The sequence below is a fragment of the Gasterosteus aculeatus genome, chromosome 16 (assembly GCF_964276395.1).
Source record: "Gasterosteus aculeatus chromosome 16, fGasAcu3.hap1.1, whole genome shotgun sequence".
NCBI classification, from domain to species: domain Eukaryota; kingdom Metazoa; phylum Chordata; class Actinopteri; order Perciformes; family Gasterosteidae; genus Gasterosteus; species Gasterosteus aculeatus.
In genome coordinates, this window is record NC_135704.1 from 3194986 (window position 1) to 3219498 (window position 24513).

The following is a 24513-nucleotide window of genomic DNA, read 5'->3' on the forward strand; positions in this document are numbered from 1 at the left end:
TAGAAATAAATTAATGTAACACAAAAAAAAGTTTGAATTTTGAGAATTGCCTGAAAAGAAATGACTAACACACCTATTAGTCCTATAAAACATGGAGATACCAGTCAAAAAGCACATCTACGTGACAGCCCAGCGTGTGGACCGGTCGTCCGATCCTATTGGATCCAACTAACACCGAGGCGAAAAGAGCGACAGCTTCCAAAGCAACTCAGAAGCCAAAATGGGTGAAGCGTAAAATGGCGCTGGATAGTGACAATTAGATTAGAAAACCCTCCCCTAACCTCTAAAACCTGTGCGGAAGGCGATGAAATGAAATGGCCGATGCGCGTATCTCGCTCAACAAAACAAAAGGATTTCATAATTTCATAACTTTTCACATTGTACCTGGCATCTCTTAGTCGCCCTTCCGCATTCTAAATATCGTACCTTCCCTTCAGCGGTTAAAAACAACAACACAGCGAAGGTCATGTTCCCTAGTTGACAATGGCGACAATGCCTGACTTGAGGCCTCAAAACCTCAGTCCAAAAACCGATGGATGATGTCCCGATGTCCCGCTTAAAGCCTAGTTTATGCTTCTGCGTTTTCAGAGCGACGCAGACGCAACCCCCCCTTGCGTGTCCCTTGCGTTGCTTTTCACACCTTTTCACACCACCGCCATTTTTCTAGGCTTGCGTTGAAAGCGACGCAAGCCTCCCGCAGCGCACCAGGCTGCGATTGGTTTGCTAACTACGTCCTTTACGGAGTCTCACAATCACGCTTTCATAGCACAATACCGCCATTATTAAAACAAAGAATGTTTACGAGAGAACGGATCAGATTGAAGAACTTTTGTCGGAAGAAATGCGTAAATATGACCGCTTATACAAGCAGTCATTGGCGGGTTGTAGAAGCGGGTTGGATTCACGGAGGGAGATCGCCGCAAACGCCGGTTTGCCGGTCGAGAGGTGCACAAAGTTGTGGAGGAAAATACGGGACAAATGTGTCCTTGATGAAAAGCAGCAGTGGCGATGCACGGGGCAATAAAGTCTATGATAAATAAATAAACCAATAAATAAATAGACGTGACTCTCTAGGTCGTCTTCAACAGAAAAACGTCACTCCGCCTGTTGTTCTGGCGGTGAATTGCTCTGCAACACACGCAGAACCATGAATAGAGAAACGAGTACTAATTCATCCGAACTTGCCAGCTTGTCCTGCCGCGGCGTGAATTACCGTAATTATTGTAATGTTCAGTCGTCAAGTCTTAAATGTTAAATGCAGAGCTAAATTTAGACTCTACATTTAACATTTACATTTAACAGTTACATTTTACATTTACATTTAGATTTAACATTTAGATACAACATTTAACATTTACATTTGGATTTAACATTTACATTTAGATTTAACATTTACATTTAGATTTAACATTTAGATATAACATTTAACATTTACAATTAGATTTAACATTTGCATTTAGATTTAACATTTAGATATAACATTTAACATATACAATTAGATTTAACATTTACATTTAGATTTAGATTTAACATTTACATTATTTAACAACTTTGTTACTGCCAAACATTATCCTTGGAAAAGATATTGCATGAATGTACATGAATTTCTCTCTTAATGTTTGAAAAAGTGACATGTGAATATTGTCGTGCTTTTTTGTTCATATGATAATGCTAAATGTGGAGAAACTGCGCAGGATTTTAGAACGTGCAACATTTTACAAACGGCGCCCCATAGAGCTCCTCCTCACTTTGTTGACATTTGCTTTTGTTCGGCGGTTACGGCCGATACCGCACAGCTCTCGCGGCGAGCGAAGCGACCCCCCGGATCCCTGTCAGGTAAACGCAGGTAGCCTCTGTCAGCTCTACCGCCATTGTTAGCAATGTTGGGGCTGGGGGCTCTCTGTCACCATGCTGAGATGATATTGAAATATTCTTATCTTATGTTTGGCATTAATCATACTTCATCATACAAATTCAAGTGTTGCTTTAGTACAATTTAACGTTGGATGTTTACGTTGGATTGGTCACGTTTCTAGTACTCCAACAGATCGCCATTTAGACTCACCCTCTACTTTTAGCTATCTATTTGATGGTTTTATTACTTACTTTTATTTTATCATTTGAGCTAACTGGTTTGACTGAGCCTATGTTAACACGCACTGATCAGTGTGTGGATATATTTAACTGCAGCTTATTTTTCTGGTCCGCTTTGAGACGGGTTCTTTGACTAATATCTGTTTCAAGATGGCAAACAGCAGAGAACACGAGAGGCAGAAACCCCCTAAAAAACCCTTTCAATCACGATAAAGATAAGTCGTCCAACGAAGCACTGCTGCGTTCAGAAAACCGAATACAGACACCCTGTCTCTGATCATCACTTGATAGTGTGCCGACACGCAAACTCTATTAAGCTGTCTTCAAATATGCAAAAATGATATGATTTTACAATGATTACATATTCACTTCCCCAGCTGGCTGGCTCCAAGCGTCTCCATTTGTCATCGACTATTGTGTCCAATTATATGATTAGCTTTGAACACTCCAGCACTTCGAGAGCTCTCGTGTGTTCTGCTGCGCTGAGTGATTCACAAACAAAGTCATTACAACATGTATTCACACATATCAAATAACAAAACAGATGGCCACTGCGCTCGCCGCCTGATTTGTTTTCCACACGAGTGGTAAAAAAAAAAAAAAGAAGTATTTCGTGCGAGCTGTTTTTAATGCTGACTGTTTTTTATTCCCAAAGAAGAGCAGCTGGCTGTCGCGCTGTTAGATCAGCTCCTATGAAAGACAATCTTGTTTTCATTAATTTTTCTACAACAAAGGCACTTGTTGGGAAGATTTAGAATTACAGCGGGTAAAGCTTCCGGATAATTCATCACAAGGACTTGACAGGAAACTTAATTGTTTTAAATGCCAGTTGCTGTCGGCAGCGTGGCTGCTCTTCCTTTGATGTCTAACAGGTGGGACAGACGGACGACCCTCTGATGTTTCGTTTTACCTTTGACCTCTTGGTAATAAATCCGCTCGTAGGCTCCCGGCCGATAAACCTATCATCATGTGATGAACTCCAGTTCCCAGAATTCTGTGTGAGACGAACATCTTGTAGTGTGCCTCCTGTGATTAAACACGGAGTGAGTCTAGTCTTGGCGTCCCCCATGGGACCATGGGACCTTTCTCGCTTCGCCTAACGCACGGCGCCAACATGGCGGACGGCGTGGCTTGCTAGCAGGTAACTTACCTACCCTGATGTTTTTTTCTGCCGGAAGGCAAAAGGACGAGCAAGGCCCTGTTGATAATGAGAACATTCTGCTCTGAGTCTAATGTAGCTAATCCAAGTCATTTTTCAACAGATTTAAAGACAAAATCTGTTTTTGAAATCTGTTCATTTTTTACATTGAAGAATTTACAGCCAAATTGGACCATTTACCCTTTTATCCTTTCTTCATTAGCTACCATACATCTTTAGTCAGTGTAACCACTGTACAAACCAACCAACCACCACATCAACTCCTATTGCTGTTTTAAATTAAATTGAAATTCAATTAAATGCATTTTCTTGTGGATTTGTGAAAAAAAGCCTAAAAAAACAGCTATTATCTCAATTGCACAGCATAACCCGATGTATTTAGATCTGTTTGCAATTGATGGGCCATCGATAACCATTCAGAGAAAGGCTATGGTGCAATGTGGTCACACCACAGGCCGCCTCGACTGTATGATTGAGTGAGACTCTACATCGTTACTCAGCTACACTGACTCGTCTGTAATCCAGTCAAGACTGTGTTGTGTACGTGTGACAGACACACTAACATGATCATCTTAACTATTGGCAACACCAAATCAAATTCTTAGCTCGGTTTGTGTTGTGAAAACTGTCAGTTTGTGCTCCTTTATTTCAATGAGTGTCTTCACACTGTCACACATTCAGCACCTTTGGAGCTCAACACTCGTCCACCATTTGAGAAATAACTTGGGGACAAACTGGGTCTTTTGCACCAGGGTGCTTACACTCAGCAGCAGAGACGTGACATTAAACGTCTCCCTATGCGGAAAGAAGGTTGTCTCTCTGAATGTTACCGTTCAAAATCTAGTAAACAGACCCGCTGACATCTCCTGAGGATGTTACTGTAAATGCACTTCAAGTGGCTGAATCATTTAACGTCCAATCAATATGATTCGCGTTGCACCATCAACACACTTTAGTCCGACTCCGAGTTGATGAAGCCGGTACGACAGCAGTTAACAACTTTTGGGTTGGGGGCTAAGAAGTTCACCCAACTTAGATTGAAGGGGGGAAAAAAACGCAGAAACAGAAGCAAATCCCTCCAGCAGTGAAGTAAAAATCTTACACCATCCACTTTAAAAGTAAGGAAAGCCCAGTTCTGTTGTTCTCTGGCAGGTAGATAAGGTCTAGCTGTGCCATGCTGCCATCACCTGGCGGATGAGCTAACAACAACTTCCTGGTCAATTGCGGTGTGTGTTTAAAATCATCTCGAGCTTCACAACTAGGTTGAGGTGACAGCACGTCAAGCATACGTGTGACATCAGGTTGATGTCTATTCAACCCACCAGGCAGCGCTCAGGCTGCAGATGTGGTACGGGGACCGAAAGCAGAAGCAGCGACCTTTTCAGAACCCGCCATCTTTTCCTGTCGTCCTCGCTCATCACAAACCTCGCGCATTGTTGAGGCAGTCAAGCCCTTTCATATTGCTGTTGGTTGAGTTTATACCATGATAACAACAAACTGCCTCGGGCTCTGTTTTTGTTTTAAACAATTGTCAGCTTTATTCTTTGCCTACATGTGTTACACCTGAGCTGCAGACACTGGAAAATATGCATCAGAAAACATCTAAAGTCTCATGGGTGAGTCGCTCAGCTCCAAAACACAGATGTTTGTTGCCACAACAGCAGCACTCCCTCACTGAGAGTGTAAATCACGCCTCGGAAATTTATTGCGAGTTTTTGATCCCTTTTCGCAAAGAACCACGTACCCAGCGGAGCGTTCAGCGTTTGCGCAGCTTGTCTCATATCATTGCGGTCAGGTTGCTCAATGACCGCATGCTGCCTGTGTGCGTGTGCCTGCTCTTCCGCCTCACGCTCCGCAGATAGTTCCTGTACAGGATCACGCTGATCACCCTGTCCTGGAACTGCTTGGAGACGATGTAGAACAGGATGATGTCCAACACTGTGCTCAGGTTCATCAGGAATGTGGTGAAGACCGCCCACGTGCTGTACCCCCCGTCTCTGCCCGTCCCCACCAAGCGGAGCACCAGGCACACGTGGAAGGGCACGAAGCACACCAGCACTTGGACGATCAGCGTGACGATGATCCTGATGGACTTCTGCTTCACTTTGGGTTTGAGCTTGGAGGTGCGCCCGTGAATCAAGTTGTCCACGATGACGACGTAGCAGCCGATCATTATGCATATGGGCACCAGGAAGAAGCAGATGAGTCGCACGAAGTTCACGGGGTTGTCGTGGCGCATGTGGATGATGTCTTGCATTTTGATGCAGGTGGTGAAGTTGGAGGCTCGGTCTGGGTCTTCCCCGGAGAAGAGCAGGGGCACGGTGCCGCCCAGGGTCATGACCCACACGCCGAGGCTTGCCACCACGGCCTTTGGGATGTTCTTCAGCTCTTTGCCGTGCTTTGGCTGGACTATGGCCATGTAGCGATCCGCGCTGATCAAAGCAAACAGCCACAGGGCCATGGATGGGTAGAAGATGGTGAGGGCGGCGGTGATCCGGCAGAAAATGTCCCCGAAGGGCCAGAAATCCTGCTGGTGGTAAACCATTCGGAATGGTAGCAGCAAGACGAAGGTGAGGTCCACCACCGCCACGTTTATCATGTAGACGGTGACCGAGTTCTTCTTCTTGGTGGTAAGAGAAAACACCCACAGAGCGGTGATGTTGACCACAACCCCGATGGCAAAGACGAAGGAGTAGAAGACCAGGCCTGCGATGCGGTACTCCACCGGCCCCTGGCTCAAAACGCCAGACTCCTCCGACATGTTGGAGAAGTTTAGATTCAGCCTCATTCTGAAACTGAATAAAGCAAGACAGGTCTTTATTTCACTTCAGCAGTTCCTTTATCATCATTGTTTGCCTTTCATAGCCTATTTGTTTTCCTGATTGGAAGTGAGGTCCTGTTAATTCACTTATGTTAAAAGGGCATGTGCTACTCGCAAAGTTCTAATGAGGAAAAAGTGCTATTTTGGCCCAGAGTTTCTCTTATGTACAAAAAAGGTTTTTGAGTATACAATGTGTGTTGAGAAGAGAAGGTCCTGAGTTTGAAACTGCCCAGCACCCCTCAGTGTTTGCATGTTCCCCCCAGGTGCTCTGGCTTCCTCCCACAGTCCAAAGACTCTGGGGGTCAATTGGTGACTCTACAAATTCTCAGTAGGTGTAAGAATAGGAGACTGAATGTGTCTGATGCAAGTTGTGATGGACTCCACCCCCCGGAACCCACTAAAGGGAAGCGATACATCGCCTCCAAAAATACATGATTACTGATGGCCAGTTTGACAAATAGGTTTCTGATGAGCAAACAAGGTAATACGACTTACTTTTAAACATTATGTAGAAGTTACTCCTCATGAGTCCACCAAATTTGAAGTCTAAGAAAAAAACAGAATAGTCAGATAACACAATAAAAATGCGTACATACATCAGTTGGCCAGATCTGCAGCTGAGTAGTTTGAATATCTATTTTAAAATGGCGTGATGCTGCACTGAAAGTGATAGAGGAAGAGAAAAAGGCCACGCATGTCTAGATGTTTTATTACTTAGAAGATACATAAAAAAGCAAAGAACTTGAACATTTACACGTCACACTGTGCAGAATGGAATAACAATGGAAACAACGTGAAAATCAAGTTGATGCTTTAAATGATCTGGCTTCTGTCCTGTCTGCACAAAGTGTGGCTGATCAGTACAAATCTGAAAAACAATTTATGTAAAGGTCCAATTTAATAAAATTAAAAGAAGAACTTTATCCGGCAACACACAAACAAACGGGTGACTATACAACAGGTTTGCTAAAACAACTTTCTCCCGTCTGTCTGAGCGTACGAACAGGTAGTCTCCCCTGAGCAATAAAAGACAGCACTCACCACAGAAATCACACAAACATCTTGACAAGCTCGCCTCACCCGGGTTATGAAGCGGCGAGGGACGATTTATCGTCGCACTCGGCCCAAAAAAGGGGAACTATGAATTTCTCTTCTCAAAGGGTAATGCGATGGAAACGGTGAGTGGGCTGAACAACGGCGTCGAGCCCCCAGCCACTTCCTGTGCAGCGTAGTTTCTGTACTTCAGATTCCTTTACAGTGATCCACGTAGTCACAACACAAAGGGCTACAGCTTCTCCACAGTCTGCAATTACAACCCCCTTACAGAAAATGATGTGCCATTAAGAGTGGGAGTGGGTTTGGCAGGCTGAGAGATGGCAGATTTAGGGCGAGTTATTGATTGGAAAAGTGGGGTCTGTCACAGCACATTAGTTCTCAGGGGAGTAATCCACAGCAGGTTGCTGTGAGAAGCATCTGCTGCTGGAGAGAAGTAATTAAAAACAGGATGTTGAGGCAGTCGCCATATAAACAGGAAATAAGACGGCCGTAATAGACACTTCACGCTGATGCTGGGAGATGGTTTTACATTTAATGGATGCAAAGCGCATACCTCAGGTAAAGTAGCTCAAGGTCAGGCCGGACCTGGATTGAATACAGATTAATGTGTGTGTGTGTGTGTGTGTGTGTGTGTGTGTGTGTGTGTGTGTGTGTGTGTGTGTGTGTGTGTGTGTGTGTGGAGGGGGGAGGGGTTAGCTGGTGACAACTATGAATTAGGACGTTTGGCTCGGAGCACATTGCAAAATCCAAACTTCTCCTCTCTGGTGCTTTCCATTCCCGTTATAGATGTTGGTGCTAAACTCACTTCCATTCTTTGTTTCATCACAGTGTTGTGCACAGGAAGCTGCTCATTCAGGCTAATTCTTATTCCCAGGGAATAACTATCTATCTGCTTGTCCTCTCGATGTGTCTTAAAAAATCTCGTGCCAGATGGCGCTTTGTGTTCATTGCAATATGTTGTTATGACAACAGTCTGTGCAATGTTTTCCTCTCTTTGATACTTGTCATGTGGCTGCCTCGGTAAACTCCATAATAAATAAGTCCTTTTCATTATTCGCATATATATGTGTGTGTGTGAAACGATATACGTTAATTTATTGTGACGGGTATCTATCTTCTGTCTTTTTGCACCTTCCCATAATCATTTGGTGTCTGCCGTTCTTGCTTAATATCAAACCAACAAAGAGGAATTGATACTGTTGTTACACCTGTCAATATCTAGATGCGGTTGCAGCTGCGGGTGGAGGATCCATTTAACTTCCTCTTACCGTCCCCACTTGATCCAGTTTCACACTGTCCTCTAGAGGCGGAACCCCGTCCCTGCACAGGTCGTCAGTGGTTGAAGCAAAAGTCATGTGTTAGGTTCTTTAACTGTGGCAATTCATAAGAAAGTGACTTAGCAGACCTTTTGGTTGAATACATTATTTTTCAGCTTTTTTAAAAGTGTAACACTTTTAAAACAGTATATTTATTGTCTTTCTGCGTGTCTCCTTTTGTGTCCCCATTTTTACGGCTGTCAGTCTCTTTGTGTCTGTCTCTCACTGGCTCACTGGTTTTATTTCTAAAAGTTAAAGAGCCCCTGCGGGCATTCTTACAAAGACATTAAAAAAATACTCGTCTTTGATTAATATTTTGGGTGCGTGTCTTAAAGGGGCCGTGTGGCATTCAGGGAGATCTATTGCAGAAATGAAATATGAAATTGATGAATATGTTTCTGTAGAATATGATCAACTGAAAACAGTTCAAAACAAATATCCTTATAGGCACAAACTTCAGAAATAACACAACATGCTTCTTGCACATTCCTCTTAAAACAAGCGCTGTCCTTTGATCGGGGGACAGAGGAAAAGGGGAGAGATGAAGCATTTGCACCTCATATCCTGTCGTAGATTTCCCGCCTCTAGTATTGTGCTGAATGGTGCTGAAGTGCTAAACTGTCTTTAACTCACAGTAAACACTATTTCTCTGTGGTTTTGTTGTTGCTGGGCTTCATCACCAGCATGATGACATTGACTCTGCTCAACTCTCTACCTGGCCCTTGTTTCGGGGCCAGCTGTTGGGCGGATAGGTGTGATCACACACGGGGGATGGTTGAGAAATATAGTGGGTGTGATTTGCCTGCTTTTTTCCCCCCATGCTTTAGCAAAGACGTCACAAAGATATGTTTTCCGAGAAGGAAATTTTAGGTGTGTAAGTAAAAATGAACAGTCAAATATGGAACATAATGACTGTTGTGGTGAGCATACTAAGCCTACAACACAGCTAAGGGCAAAATGAGTGGACAGTTCCAGTACTAATTAAACATCAAAAAGAACACTGAAAAATGAAGAATATAATCATAGCTTAAATAATGCTCCTACTTCTATGTATTTATGAGAGTATGCACCACCCCTGATGCTCAGTGTAGATGTACATCACACTTTATGCGCTTCCTACCAACCACAGAGGCCTGTTCATGATGGGGTGTTAGATCTGGTGTTTCCCATGACTGATGCCGATATTCACAGCGTGATTCTTCACTGCACAATTTGCATCTTCCTCCAACGAAGTGCAGAGTAATGTGTGGGTGATGAAAACAGATCAGGTCTCTTGCTACGGACTGTTTGGCCTTATGCTACAGACCAGCAAGTTGTCCTTTTAAACCCGTAACTACATACTGTTACTAATCCCCAAACCTTTCTATCATTCCTTAAACTTAAAAGCACCTTAACGATGTGGTGGTTCTCAGTTGTATTGTGTTAGGGTTTTAAGTAGAAGTGAATGTCTAGTCATAGAATTTGTAGTACGTGTAATGATGTTTAGTGTTAGAATTATAGTTTGTGTGTTATTAGATATTAGTTATTACATTAACATGTTAGATGAAGTGAATGCAATTTCAATCAAACACAATTCATAGTCATGTTAATCATATAAACACTGTACACATTAACATTCTGTTACAATGTGATGTTAAAACCTGGGGACGGATGCCAATTGCCGTTCTTTATGGATTTCTTCCAATTTTATCCCCAAAGAGGGTTTTTTGGGAGTTTTTTCTCCTGTCAGGTAATAAATGAACAACTTCATGTAAGGCAGCCGACTGAGGCAAATGTCTTGAGAATTGGACCACATGAACTGTCTTAGATCTTATGATGAAGTGTGATGAACGGTGATCATTAATGATGGGTTGTTGTAATGAAAGTGTACTAGTTATAAGATGAAGACTTAGACGATGTATGCTTTGTTAAATTCACTCATTGGGGCATGAAGCCAACTGAATCTACATTGAGTGCATTGGGATGTGAGGGACAGATAGTACAGTGAGGTTTCAGGTTACGGCTGCAGCTTCACACCTCGACGTGAAGGGGACAATGGAGGATGTGACCCTTTGGAGAAGAGGCCAATGACATTCAAATGCACCAAGGAAGACACACCTCAAGAGTTTTCAAAGGGCCATGGCGGGGGAAAGGACTGGAGAATCTGACCTGCAGCCGCGTTGATAAGTCACTTCAGACTTGCTCAGAGGATTCTCTATTTCGCGAAATATTCCACTGTTCGCTTAGAATTTCACTTTGTAATTGTAATCCCTATTACGTTGTTCAGTTATTAAATAACTTTTGATTTTTGAATTTAAATGAATTGACTCATTAGTGTCCTCGTTTCCGGCCGGGACGAGAACAACAGGAGTGAGGCCTCCCTCGAGAGCTTCCGAAACCTTAACAATTGTAGAAATTTGAATGGAAACATCCAATATAAAGGTTTTGTGTCATCTGCGTTCAACCAATGTCTGTTCTCTCTCGAAGAACAGAACCGTCTTGTAACGTGTGATGTCATTGGGTGTAAAGTGTGGAGCTGCTCCATAGACAACGAATGGGACAAGTAGGTTTTCATGTGCTTTTCTATTTTCATACCAAATACATTGCATCTCAAAGTCATCGCACACGTGCTTCACGTTGTCCAGGGAGCTGCTTCACACATTGTACCTGATGGCACACTTCAGTTTTACCAGTTTAGGGATTTGGATGAGACTTTATTTGGATGACATTTTATTAGCATGTTAGTCTTCGTTAAAATGAATAAAATGGAATTTTGAAATTGTGCGTACATCTGCCATGTTTCAAGGGATTATTGTATGTAAATCGTATCCACTGGTCCACAGGGGTTAGGATTAGGATTAGGGTTACATTCCAGCCTAACAAGAAATGCAGCAACGCACCAGCAAAGAAAGACTGCAAGCTTCACAGTACCCAAAGAATTAGCTCAGCAAATGTTTAATGAGGAAAATAAAGCACAGATGGTGGAACTCAGGAAATAAACACTTTGCATCATGGCGAATAGTATAGCATGTAAACATAACTACAGTATGTTCACAAGAAAAAACCCTCACGGCCCCTTTAAATTAAATGATATCACAGACCAATCCACTTTTACAACGAGGAAATGAATGCTAAAACAGAGAAATACATGCTGTTTACCATTAATTAAGCTTAATTCAGTTGGCAGCCCATGAAATGATGAGTGTACACTTTCTTGAGGTATTACACTGTGCGGCAATAAAGAACTGAGGTTGTGAGTGTGATTGTGTTTTGGAAAGAAGCTCGTGTTGGTTCATAAAAGTAACCCAGTGAGTATGGGACCGGATGTGAGGTTATCGCCTGTTTGCACATTTTACGCTGTTTTTCTTGCTTTCATTTGAGTGTCCCGCTGCACTCCTTACACGCTGTACTTGAGCTTTTCCAGTGCATAAGAATTTGAATGTGGGTAAGACTTGTTTTCAACTCCACCTCAACTCCGATTCATGCTTCACATTCAGTCCTTTTTCCTTCCATTGCTGCACTGATCTCTGCTTCCCTGAGACATTCATAATAACTAATAACTAACATAACTAATAACAAAATATGTAAACAAGGGAAGTGCTGGATTTTCATTCTGTCGCTCTGTTGAGGCACTTAGAAAACTGTCCTTATGTTAACAGCTGGATTTCTCTCGGATCCATATGGCAAAAGTCCCGACAACAGGACTCCAATGTTCACGGACAATCTCTGCAAGACACTGTTTGACTGGCCTTGATTAAAGCGGGCCTCAAGCTTAAAAGGTCCTCGCCTTTCGCGTAGCTCTTAGTGCCTTGGTTGTTTCATCTACTCGCCGTGGTGATACCTCCTCTCCGTGAGCCTCTCGCTGGTGGAGCCCACAGTACAGCTGTTGAGTTGGATCTTGTTGCCGTCGAGAATGTCCTTGGAGGAGCCTTCGGGTGACGTCCTCACCGCGCTGGAGAAGGACATGCTGACGTGCAGCTTCAGCAGCTTCCGGAGTTTCCTCTTGTAGCCCTTGCAGGCGAAGAAGTAGATGAAGGGATCCAGGCAGGAGTTGAGGTTCATCAGGCACACGGTGATGTGCAGCGACACCTGGAAGGCCGTTAAGTCCACGCAGTCGGGGCTCGACACCAGCTTGCGGATCATGTACTGCAGGATGTCGATGTGGTAGGGGCTGAAGCAGACGATGAACACCAGGGACACGCAGCAGATCACGCCGATGGCCTTGCGGCTCCGGCCCGACTTTTCCGTCAGACGGTTGCTCTTGGCCGAGAAGTGGAGTTTGGAGCACAGGACGGAGTACGACACGAGGATGGTGAGAAGGGGCAAGACGTAGCCCAGGAAGATGCCGCCGATCAGTATGGTGGCGACGTTATCGACCTTCTCAAAGTTGGGGTATTCCATGCAGGTGATGAAGCCATCGGGTTCCAGGTTGGTCATTTGCATTCCAAAGAGGGGGAGGGTCTGCGCCAGGACGAGCAGCCACACGCCCACGCAGATGTAACGCACGTTGCTGACGTTCCTGAGCCGCGCAAACCGCAGAGGCAGGACCACGGCGATGAAGCGGTCCACGCTGAGGCAGGTCATGAAGTTCACGCCGGCGTAGGTGTTGATGTAGAATACGAATCCCGAGATCTTGCACAGCGCCTCGCCCAGAGGCCAGTGGAAGCCCAGGGCGTAGTAGACTATCCTCACGGGCAGGGAGAGGGTGAAGAGGATGTCGGAGACCACCAGGTTGAGAGAGTACAGGGTGGTGGAGTTCATCTTCTTCATATTGGGGCGGATGACATGGAGGGCGAGGCTGTTCCCGAACAGCCCCACCAGGAACACCACGCAGTAGAACAGAGGCATGAAGACCCTGGCGTAGTCCCGGTGGGCGTACAGGGTGTCACAGGTGGTCTTGTTAGAGTCATTGTTGGGGGAGGTGAAGACAAAGGTCACAGGCGCTGCAGAAGCCATCTTCATATTTTTGGATCCACTACCTGCAAATAAAAGGAAAATAAGACATCAGACATTTATTTCATCGCTGTGTTTTCTTTTTCTCTCTCTGCTCGGATATGAGTCTGTGTCTGTGTTGAAATGAAACTCTGATGAGATTTCATTTTCATTTCTTTCTTTCGAAAAGAAGGTTACAGTATTTGTAATTTCTCCTCGCAGTTTTGTTAAACGATATAACTATGGCAATGGTAAAAGTAAAAGTCTAAAATATATGATGATGTTAAAGACTAAAGACCCTCTTACGATTTCACCATATATCAAGTCTTTTTTAACTCTCAGCTGATTTACCAAGCAACCATTTTAACTTCAACTCTCACCTTTATCTTTGCACCAGAGGCATTGGGCTTGAAACAAAACAAGAACAGATCTGGAATAAAGGGAAGGAGAAGAGGGCTAGAAGTCAACTGTCACCTGCACAGTGTGCATCACAAAGTGTCCCGTGATGCAGAAAGGGTTGATTCCCTGGCGTGTGGCGCCACCATGTGGTTCTTTTATGTGCAAAGCTCAACAGACACCAAACTTCTATCATTAGTCACTGGCAGCCACCAACACCTTGCACAATCAAGCCTTCACATTTCTTCACCCAAAAGGTGAAAGTTATGTAAAAAAACTAAAACAGGGAACAAGTCAGATGTTTTTTTTTTTCCGTGTGTCTGAAGTGAAGCATCTGTCCAGTTTTCACTTCCCATTTAGCAATGAGCTTGTACTTAAACGTGTGAAAAGTAACGGATGGCCGATTCAGAGGACTCGGCTGTTGTTTGCAGCTAAAAGTGACATGGAGGAAGTCTGTGAACAATAACTTGGCATCACTGGGATCCTGAATACAGCTGCAGCACTCTCACATTTACTCCGAATGGGGGGGAAAAGAAAGGCCGTGCGTTGAGAGACGGCCTTGTGTGTGAGGAAGGAAGCTTCCCCAGGGCTGCCTCAGAATGGCACGCTGTTGAAAAGTCATATTGTTGGAGCCAAAATTACCGCCGGCTCTGCTGGAGCACACGGCGCAGAAAAGAAACACGCTTCCCGGCTCATTGGCACAAGTGAAGAAAGACTTTTCTAATAGACCTTTCTTATTTAAATGCATTATCCACACACATGAACAGTGTGTAAGTAACTCTTATGACAACTTTTATATCAACAACATGCTGCGTACTGTCCCAACAGCATGGAAGCGGTTGTTTGCCTCGTAACTCCGGACGACGAACTCCGGCTTTCACTCTGCTGTAAATGTGTATTTTCAGGGCTGAATTTCCTTCATAAAACAATATCAAATTTGCTTAAACGTCTCATTAGTTTGCAGAGTAGATATCCGACTCAATAATAAAACGCAATGTCTCTCACAACTTAAATCCACAAGAAACCAAATTGCAGAACCGACATAGCTGAATGTAATCGCCACGATCACTTCACACGCGGTGCTGTGTCAGCAGCAACGGTTCAACACTTAAAAAGCAGTAGTTTGTGCGTGGAACCTACCTTCACGGATGCAGTGCGTTTTCCCTCTGCTTCAAGTCACATGGATCCAGAAGACTTGACACTTATCACAACTAGAAGGGCGGTCCTGACACCGCTACAGCTATCTGTCCTCGATGTGAGCGGCAGGACACGCGGCAATCAAGATCGGCCGCCTGTAACCATAGTGACAAAATATCCTGTTGAAACTCTCTCTCTCTCTTTCTGCCCACATGTGTGTGTGTGTGTGTGTCTCCGCCTCTCTCTCTCTTTTACTAAACTTTTCAAATGTTCTTTTTCCCAGCACACTAGTGGTGAAACACTTGACTGATTGCAATAAAAAAAACACCCTTGCGTGTAATGACATTTGGCCTTTGATGATTGATTAAGATCACAGGGGGGGGGGGGGGGGGGGTTGCCCATTGTGTGTGCTGTGACAACGTATTTTGGATGAGAAAAATATTGTTTTCATACAGTGTGCCGGGTGTGTGTGTGTGTGTGTGTGTGTGTGTCGATGTATATGTGTGTGTATTTGTGGCTGCCTTTGCCCATGGATGTGTGTTCACATGTGTGTGTGTGTGTGTGTGTGTGTGTCGTCTTTTTGAGGATGTGGCTTCAGCTGCACAGATGAAACGATCCAGAGTTGCTTTCGTACAACGCTTATGCTAATACCAATACCAACTCAGAAGCATTTCACAAATCTCTCATTTTGTCCCGGTTTGTTTTCATATAGCACTTTCTGATCAATGCGCCTCTTGGTCTTTCACACACATGCGTGGCAGTGGAATGAGGAACTTCCCCGTTGCTTCAGAAGCACCTTTGTTTTGATCTTTTTGAACTTTTAGAAAAGATGAAGAAGAAGAAGACCCGCGCTCATGACTGATCTCGCTGCAGATCGCAATTCAGCTTTTGAAATAAATCAGGCGCGAGCGTTTTGGTGTTAGTAGCATAGATTGCAGGTGGTATGTGCTTTGGCCCCAAACCCCCACCACATGGATGCCACAGAGGCTGAGAGGCGAGGGCAAGGAGCGCGTGTGAGGCGTAGAGCAGCTCTACCCTCAAAGCACAGAGACGCTTTGGAGAGCATGAGACCAGAGACCATTTGAAATGTAAGATGTGTTCAAGCCTTTGCGATATGGAAGAAAATGAGGACAAGAAAATGTGTTATTAGGTTAATGTCGTGCTCTGGATCATGGTGAGCGTTGAGTACAAACTGCTGTCCTGTGGTTTCACACCTTTGAATCCCTCCCCCCTCCTCCCCTTTTCTTGCTGCAATCAAGAGAAATACAACAAAAAAAAAACAGAATACAGAAGCATTGTAAGAAGCATCGCTTCTATTGACCACAACTTTTCTCTGTTCAAAACAAGTCCGGAGGCGAGGCAGAGGAAGCCGCCCTACTTCCCCTCGGCTCGCCTTGTGGGTTTGACTCACTGGGCATCAGACGGCCGGATCACAAACTCGCTGACACGTGGCAGACCGGCTGCTGTCCCACGGGTATTCACGGGGCTGGAGGCCAAAGGTCGGACGCTTACCATGAAAATATAAAACTATGATGGCGATACAAAAATAACAAATTTTCAATGAAAATGTGCGGAAACACAGAGAAATATGCACACTGCCTGGAGCATTTTGATAGGAGTCTGTTCTCTGCATATCCTGTGCTTAATCAAGGAAGTAATGAGACAAAAAAACTCCTAAAAAGGAAATCCTCTTGAGTGGTATCTGTGGAAATAATCAAATGCCATTTATACTTTACTTTGTAACGGACCTTAAAATGACTGGCACAGTGCTTCTGCTACTTTTATTTTCAACTGCTACATGGCTCTTATGTGATTCGGATCACACTGCCGACTGGAAGGAACAAATCTCTGTGGCACCTTTACTTTATGTGACTAAGATGACAACATGTGGCTTTTGGCCGATCATCTAATTCTAATTAAGACACTTCTAACAAAATAACAAGCTTGTACATGGCAAAGATTGTTATCAAGAAGCTGAAACTATTGTTATCAAGAAGCTGCTGACTGTCTGTGATAGTGTGCCACTGTCTTGTTTCACACGCGGTTCAGATAAGATTGCAACAGTTAACAGGAAACTTCTGTGGCTATTTATGAAAAAAAGCAAAAAACAAGAAAAAAAGAATTGGTTGTGCAAGAAACACACTTTTTGAACTTTTGACGATTAATCGAAGTGAATAGATGTCATAAATTAGTGTTTGTTCCATAACCATCAAACAACTTTTGTTTTGTAACAAATATGTTGCATTCTTATCCTAGGTCCCTTCTTATGCACTGTACATACATACATAAAGTATGACACGTTGTGGTGTGGTGGTTAGCACTGTAGCCTCACAGCAAGAAGGTCCTGGCTTTGACTCCGCCCATTGGCCTGTCCGTGTGGGGTCTGCATGTTGTCTGCATGTTGTCTGCGTGTGGGGTCTGCATGTTGTCTGCATGTTGTCTGCGTGTGGGGTCTGCATGTTGTCTGCATGTTGTCTGCGTGTGGGGTCTGCATGTTGTCTGCATTTTGTCTGCGTGTGAGGTCTGCATGTTGTCTGCGTGTGGGGTCTGCATGTTGTCTGCATTTTGTCTGCGTGTGGGGTCTGCATGTTGTCTGCATGTTGTCTGCGTGTGGGGTCTGCATGTTGTCTGTGTGTTGTCTGCGTGTGGGGTCTGCATGTTGTCTGCGTGTTGTCTGCGTGTTGCCTGCATGTTGTCTGCATGTTGTCTGCGTGTTGCCTGCGTGTTGCCTGCATGTTGTCTGCATGTTGTCTGCGTGTTGCCTGCATGTTGTTTGCTTGTTGTCTGCATGTTGTCTGCGTGTGGGGTCTGCATGTTGTCTGCATGTTGTCTGCGTGTGGGGTCTGCATGTTGTTTGCATGTTGTCTGCATGTTGTCTGCGTGTTGCCTCCATGTTGTCTGCATGTTGTCTGCGTGTGGGGTCTGCATGTCGTCTGCATGTTGTCTGCGTGTGGGGTCTGCATGTTGTCTGCATGTTGCCTGCATGTGGTCTGCGTGTGGGGTCTGCATGTTGTCTGCATGTTGTCTGCGTGTGGGGTCTGCACGTTGTCTGCATGTTGTCTGCGTGTGGGGTCTGCATGTTGTCTGCATGTTGTCTGCGTGTGGGGTCTGCATGTCGTCTGCATGTTGTCTGCGTGTGGGGTCTGCATGTCGTCTGCATGTTGTCTGCGTGTGGGGTCTGCATGTCGTCTGCATGTTGTCTGCGTGTGGGGTCTGCATGTTGTCTGCATGTTGTCTGCATGTTGTCTGCGTGGCTTCTCTCTGAGTACTCTGGCTTCCTCCCACAGTCCAAACACTCTGAACTGCCCGTAGGTGTGTGAGTGTGAATGGTTGTGTGTCTCTGTGTAGCCCTGTGATTGGCTGGCGACCAGTCGAGGATGAACCCTGTCTATAGACTCCAGCCCCCCCGCGACCCTGTGTGCAGGATGAGTGGTTTGAAGATGGATGGATGTTCTATTCACAATGAAACCAGGCACCTCTTAGAGGTCAGACTGCAGCGCCCTCTACTGGTACAGACGCTGTGGAGCTTCTGCTTCTTATGTGCAACACTCGTGCTGTGACCTCGTCACAGTATTAAATAAATAACCATACTAAACAATCTCAGAAATATTCAACTCCTTCTCATCAATTCAAAATGATGAATAACAATCTACAGCTGTATGCAGTGTATTGCTGTACATCTGTGTAAAAACGGCACTGTATTTATTTGACAATATTGGGCTCAAAGCAAGAACACACAACTCTTGAGTTGAGTCCTTGAGTAAAACATTCTTTGGTTGTCGGCCATCTTGTCAATTCTCAACCAGAAATTCGAAGGTGAACTGAACACTAAATAACACGTTATTGCTACACATTATAACACATTATTGTGTGTTATTATTAGGCGTTGGCAACGTTAAAATGAACCTCCATGGGATGAAAACACTTAGTGAAAGAGTTAAAATTGAAAGAAAAATATCTGGTGATGCTGTTGTAGCCACCTGTCAATCACAAGGTGACCCCGCCCCAAGGCATGCCCTGCTTTATGGCGTTTCTTTCTCCAAATGGTCCATAATTCCCTCAATGAACATCAAGCTGTCCTGCAGAACACTAGAGATTGAGACCATAAACTCAGAGTTTACAATGTGTCTGTTCATTGTTGGCCGGGGGCGAAACAGTAGGCCAGCGCAGGGTTTCACCCTGGACAGGTCAACAGATTATCACAGGGGGGACAAACTATACACGCTGTCCACCCACCCAATATCTTAGAGTCTTTAATTAACGCAATATACTGTAAACGTGTACACTCCAGAGACGTTTATATTGTGGAAGGAACAGAAGACACAGAAAAAAGGTTCAGGCACCTCAGTACTGGCTTCAATAGAAGCAACAGAAGCTTTGCTTTGTGACTGCGAAGCAAAGAATGTCTGTTTGTCCCGTCTGGGTTTTATGTAGATACCCTGAGATGCCCCATTGTGGACTGAATTATTATGGAATATCTGTATGACTGTATAGTTATAAATGAATGTAATATATTTCTCTTAAAGGAACAGTGTAACACCACAATTTACTGGCAGAAATGAAATAAAACAAAAATGAATACGTTTTTGGTGAGTACCCAAAAATATAATTCCATGTGTTTTATTCACTTGAGAAAAAGCTGTTTAATATCTTCAAACAGAGCACGGCCTCCTCTCGGAGCTGGTCACCATGTTTCTACAGTGGCTCAAAATGGAAACAAACATTTGCCTTTCAAGCTAGCGTTAATAAATATAATTATAATAATAATTTTTTAAAAATCCAAGCTTTTTAATGCTGTTTTTTTATCCGATTCATCGATTAATCGAAATAATAATCAACCGATTATCGGCAATCGATTATCAACGTAATTGTTAGTTGCAGCCCTTCTCTTATGGATTACTAACCCCATGCTCAAAAACAATAATGAATATGTTTGTAGTCCGTCCATCTCTCCTCTCTGAGGTTTCTTCCCATTTTCCCCCCAGGGAAGGGGTTTCATTTTTTTCTGTGCCGATGTGAGGCACAATGTACAGACTGTAAAACCCTCTGAGGCAAATTTGTAATTTGTAATTTATCATACACAACAATATGAAACAGACCAGTCATACCACTTTATTCAAACCAACGGAACACCCGTACGTCACAATTTCAGCACTATACCTTTTATGCAAAATCACACGGCACCAGTTCCAAAAACGCAGGAAACGTTGGAGGTTAAAAATAAATATGGCACTTTGCCTCTCAAACTGAGGGTGTGCACCTGCTTCACACACACACACACACACACACACACACACACACACACACACACACACACACACACACACACACACACACACACACACACAGTCCAATCACGAGATGTGGGACCCAGCTGGAGTGAGGCGGGTGAGGGGGAGCAGGAAAGGTGGGTGAGGAAGCGGTGACAGTACTCAGCTACGTAGGCTACTCCCACACACAACTCAGATGTGGGTATGAAACCGGTGTCATTTCGCTCTATATCCAAATTTCTTGCACCATATGAAACAGGTTCTTAGTAACAACAAAGCCCACATGACGTATTTAGCAGCAGCTTCAATGCCCAATGATGAAGTAACAACCCACTTACACACTTTACTAATATTATTGTTTGGTTCAACTTGGGCAGCACACATCTCTTCTCTTCTCTACAAAAATGAAGTGAAAGTTGCTGTTGTCATCCATTAATAACCTCAAATGTCTTTTGCAGACGCAGACGGAAGCTCGTTTGGGGCAGTTATGCCCCCCCCCCCCCCCAACTCACCGCCCACACACACCGATTCATGCTAGATTTCTTAACACATTACTATATGGAGGAACTACGGTTTAACGGTTAACAAGAAAAGTAATAAGCTGTACGTAAATGTAAAAACAGAAACATGGAAGAATAAATGTTGCATTTTAATAAGTATCCACCGCATGTGAACGTGCCGCAATATCTCAAGTGAAAAGACTCGTTAGTCTTTTCCACAGAGAGGGATTAAAACAGGCCCTACGGTCTTCTTTGTGTGCCTCCCGCGGAGCCGAGCCGTGGTTTCCCTCAGGTGTTGCTGCTGCTGTTCTCAGCTGTCATTTTGGAGGAGGCGGCGGAAGCATACAGATAGTCCTTGAACAGGCTCAGCACCCGCCGCTTGTACGTCTTAATGGCAAAGAAGTAGATGACTGGGTCCAAGCAGCAGTTGAAGTTCATGAGCGAAACTGTGATCTGCGGGGAGAGAGGGGCCGGATTACCAGGAGTAAAGAAGTCAACGGGAAACCGACTGGGCGCAGCTCCCTACCTGTAAGGACACCTTGAAGGCCCTCAGTTCCTCGCACGTCACCTGGTGGTGTATCTTTCTGGACATGAACTGCATGACGTTGAGGTGGTAGGGGCCGAAGCACGCGATAAAAGTCAGGAGAATGAGGAGAATGATGGCGTTGACCCTGTGGTTCCTCCTGGATGGAGCGGCCAGCGAGCTGTGCTTGGCCGCGGCTCGCAGCTTCAGGTTGATCTTGGCGTAGCAGCCGGCGATGACGGCGAGCGGGCAGCAGAAGGAGACGGTACAGGCCAGGAGCAGGAGGTACGGCGTCAAGCGGGAGCCCTCGAAGTTGAAGTACTCCATGCAGGTCCGCCTCCCCTGGTGCTCGCGCAGCATGCTGTGGAAGAGCAGGGGGGCTACCTGCAGGGAGACCAGGGCCCAGACCACGTAGGAGACCCGGCGGACCACCCTCACGCTTCGCAAACACTGCAGCCGGTGCGGATGCACCATGGCCAGGTATCGATCTAGACTGATGCAGGTCATGAAGCCAATACCTGGTGAAGAAAAAGATGGAAACCACAATGCGGCTTCTGCTTAACAAATAAGAAAGAGTCATGAAAGTTGTGAAGAAATGGGCTGAACTGACTTTGCAGATTTCAACATTACTGGTTCAACTTTTTTTTTTACACTGTGTAAATTCTGAGGTCTCTCGCACACAAAGTCAGACGTGGAAAGTTTGGACATGAGGACGCAGAACGAACCGACATTACCTGCATATGTATTTGTGAAAAAGAGTAGCGTGGTCAGTCTGCAGAGAAGGTCCCCAAAGGGCCAGTCAAAGTGGCGGATGTAATAAATGATTCGTCCAGGAAGTGCCAGAGTGAACAGGGAGTCGGACAGCGCGAGGTTGACCAGATAGACCGAGGTGGAGTTGAACTTCTGCTTCCTCTGGCAGATCACGTAGAGGACCAAGCTGTTGCCACATGCACTGATTATGAAAACCGCAGAGTAGAAAATGGGGAAGAGCACCGCGGCGGACTTCTGGTAGACAAACACGTCGCAGCTGCTCCGGTTTGAAGGGTTCTCAGCTGAGTCCGGGGTGATGTTTTCAAATGCCATCTTACCTGACAAAAGTGAGGAAAGAATGGAAGTCGTGAATCAAAATAAAAAGAAATACAAGGGTGAGCAAAGGAGCCAGAGAGCAGAGGACCTGAGCTATACATCCAATAAAGATAATATATTGTAGTACTTACAATAAGAGATACGCTCCTGCAGCTGTTTACGCTCCAGAGTCTAGAGGTTGTTGTGAATCTAGTTGTGTGTCTTTAAACGCCTCTGAAAAGGTTGGATGCAGCTTTCAAATCCCACCTCTCTTTTTTGACATCATATGTGTGTCACTAAAAGCCGTAGTGGTTTGTAGATCCTGCACTGTGCATCGCTCAGTTTCATAGCACAGTGTTTTATAACTTAATAACAATTTGGAGAGAAATGTGATAATATAATCCCCTAAATTGGAATAGTATAATAGCTAAATGAAGAAGTACCATGAGCCGAATCATGAATTACTCTAATGTCTTTGTGCTATTTTATTTCTGTTATTGTTTTACTTGTATTTTAATGAAATAACCCTCACTCTCTCAATTCAATGTAATTAACACGAAAGTTTCATCAATGTTGCCAAACCATCTACATACAAAAGTACACAGTGATGACTTTGATGTGACTATTATCTATAAAGTCTGAAAAGGTCCTACGCACGAAAAGTTTGACTGATGCATCTACATTTATAAAGATACGACATATATGTGGCAGACACAACTCATGCTCGGTCAGCCGCCTCAAACTATGACGCTCTAGGATCCGCAAAATCTCACAAAAATATTGCCACATGAACTTGAGGTGCATGTTAGCAACAACAACCATGCTTGACCTTCAGGGTACCCACTTTGTGACACACACACACACGCACACACACTATGTGACCCAACATTCCCTCTTTGTAGTTGGTACTAGAGTGCCGCAGCGTCTTTTGAGTGTGTGTCAGAGAGAGAGCGAGGGAAGAAAACCGAGCGAGCGCTCGTGGCATTCATGTCGCTTCTCTGCATCCATGTCAGTTTGGTTGCTTTGGTCGATCCAGAGTTCAATCAAAGAGTGCACCTATTTGCACTACAGCTTGCCGAGAGCGCAGCGCGGAGAAAGGTTAGATGAAGTGATTAGGTGTGAGGTTTTACAATACCTTCCTGCCTCTGAGGTTTCTCAAGTTTCAACTTCACGTAGCTGAGGTGGAGGCTCGCGGGCCTGAGGTGGAGCTGTTGGAAAATCTAGAAGGAAGCCAAAGTGTGTGAGGTTAGGATGAACCGCTAACAACTCAAAGAATTTCACCTCTACATGTATGTCAACCACCAACCCGCCGAAACATTTAAAACGTAATAAATCCCGACTGAGAGAAATTCTGAGAACAGTTCTGCTGCTTATTAAAATGTTGCAAGGTAAGTTGCAGCAGCTTCACTGCTCATCAAAAAGGCATCTCAGTGAACGGATGGTGACAGTATTCGGTATTCACCGCTGCCGGGGGTTTGATTCTAATACCGTTATCTGTCTTATAAAGGTGAACAAAACCAAAGATCATTTTCTTGTTGGAGTCCACATTGCCTCGACCTTTCAGATGAACATAAGAGTCAAAAATAATAACCGTTATTAGAACTTAAAGCCACAATCAAAATACAAATGCGATGCGACACCTGTCCTAATAGTGTGTTAAGTCGCATCACAGTGGTGTAAGACTAATGGTACAGTACAGTGGGGGCGAGCTAACAGCAGTACAGTAGTAGTAGTGATAGTACGCTGGCTGCGGCGTCTCGTCATCCCGCTCTCCAGGTTGGTGTAATTTAAATGGATGGCTGCTGCAAAGGCAAAAGGTCACTAATTGTCACCAGTCAAATGTGGTTATATTACAGCTCACTTAAGTCACAATAAGAGCTTCATGTCACCTGCAGGATAGGAGCCTGCTGCACTTCAGGCCCGCGTTGCATGCTCCATTAATTCTGTGCCCTGAGTTAAACATCTTGTGTGCTAGAAAAATGGAAAGACACGTTATTTGTTGGGAGGTGTCCTGGGGGGGGGGTATTAAATGCTGCGAAAGGGCATGGAAAGAAGTAGATGATCATTTGTGTTCATGCATGCCCTTTGAGTTTTCACAACCCCAAATAAGCAGTGTAATTGAGAGCTCCGTCGCCGACTTATACCTCCCGTTTCCTCTCAAACCTGCTCCAACTTGAACTCATAACCGCGCCTCTTTCTCTGAATCAACTCTGCACCTAAATGCCTCAATGTAATCCAGTAATCAGAATGAATGCTTGCAATGCA

The 24513-nt window shown here is 44.6% G+C and overlaps 3 protein-coding genes across 5 annotated transcripts; all 3 read right to left on the reverse strand.

Annotated features, from left to right (window-relative positions):
* Positions 1-4765: 4765 nt before the first annotated feature.
* On the reverse strand, positions 4766-7562 carry gpr18 (G protein-coupled receptor 18). Of its 2 annotated transcripts, none has more exons than XM_040202386.2 (3): positions 7116-7562; positions 6570-6620; positions 4766-6048 (listed from the first exon to the last, which is right to left on the reverse strand). In XM_040202386.2, the coding sequence occupies exon 3, from the start codon at positions 6039-6041 to the stop codon at positions 5031-5033; it is 1011 nt and encodes a 336-aa protein (XP_040058320.2). In that variant the 5' UTR covers positions 6042-6048; positions 6570-6620; positions 7116-7562; the 3' UTR covers positions 4766-5030. The 2 variants fall into 2 exon arrangements, with proteins under 2 accessions (XP_040058320.2, XP_040058322.2); XM_040202388.2 differs by having other exon boundaries at positions 7155-7259.
* Positions 7563-11364: 3802 nt separating this feature from the next.
* gpr183a (G protein-coupled receptor 183a) lies at positions 11365-15059 on the reverse strand. Of its 2 annotated transcripts, XM_040202030.2 has the most exons (3): positions 14894-15059; positions 13738-13787; positions 11365-13404 (listed from the first exon to the last, which is right to left on the reverse strand). In XM_040202030.2, exon 3 carries the CDS (start codon positions 13385-13387, stop codon positions 12248-12250), a length of 1140 nt encoding a protein of 379 aa, XP_040057964.2. In that variant the 5' UTR covers positions 13388-13404; positions 13738-13787; positions 14894-15059; the 3' UTR covers positions 11365-12247. The 2 variants fall into 2 exon arrangements, with proteins under 2 accessions (XP_040057964.2, XP_077946920.1); XM_078090794.1 differs by lacking the exon at positions 13738-13787 and having other exon boundaries at positions 11365-13400; positions 14890-15039.
* A 4922-nt stretch (positions 15060-19981) lies between these two features.
* Positions 19982-22668, reverse strand: LOC120834536 (G-protein coupled receptor 183). Its single transcript, XM_040202591.2, has 4 exons — positions 22401-22668; positions 21918-22271; positions 21187-21701; positions 19982-21113 (listed from the first exon to the last, which is right to left on the reverse strand). The coding sequence occupies exons 2-4, from the start codon at positions 22264-22266 to the stop codon at positions 20949-20951; spliced, it is 1029 nt and encodes a 342-aa protein (XP_040058525.2). The 5' UTR covers positions 22267-22271; positions 22401-22668; the 3' UTR covers positions 19982-20948.
* Between the last annotated feature and the right edge of the window lie 1845 nt (positions 22669-24513).

Bases quoted from the DNA above. Each gene is read 5' to 3' on its own strand.
- gpr183a (XM_040202030.2), bottom strand. From the start codon at position 13,387: ATGAAGATGGCTTCTGCAGCGCCTGTGACCTTTGTCTTCACCTCCCCC.
- gpr18 (XM_040202386.2), bottom strand. From the start codon at position 6,041: ATGAGGCTGAATCTAAACTTCTCCAACATGTCGGAGGAGTCTGGCGTT.
- LOC120834536 (XM_040202591.2), bottom strand. From the start codon at position 22,266: ATGGCATTTGAAAACATCACCCCGGACTCAGCTGAGAACCCTTCAAAC. The intron at 21,702-21,917 runs GTAATGTCGGTT...TTTCTTCACCAG, and splicing joins TTTCACAAATACATATGCAG to GTATTGGCTTCATGACCTGC. The intron at 21,114-21,186 runs GTAGGGAGCTGC...CTCTCCCCGCAG, and splicing joins CCTTCAAGGTGTCCTTACAG to ATCACAGTTTCGCTCATGAA.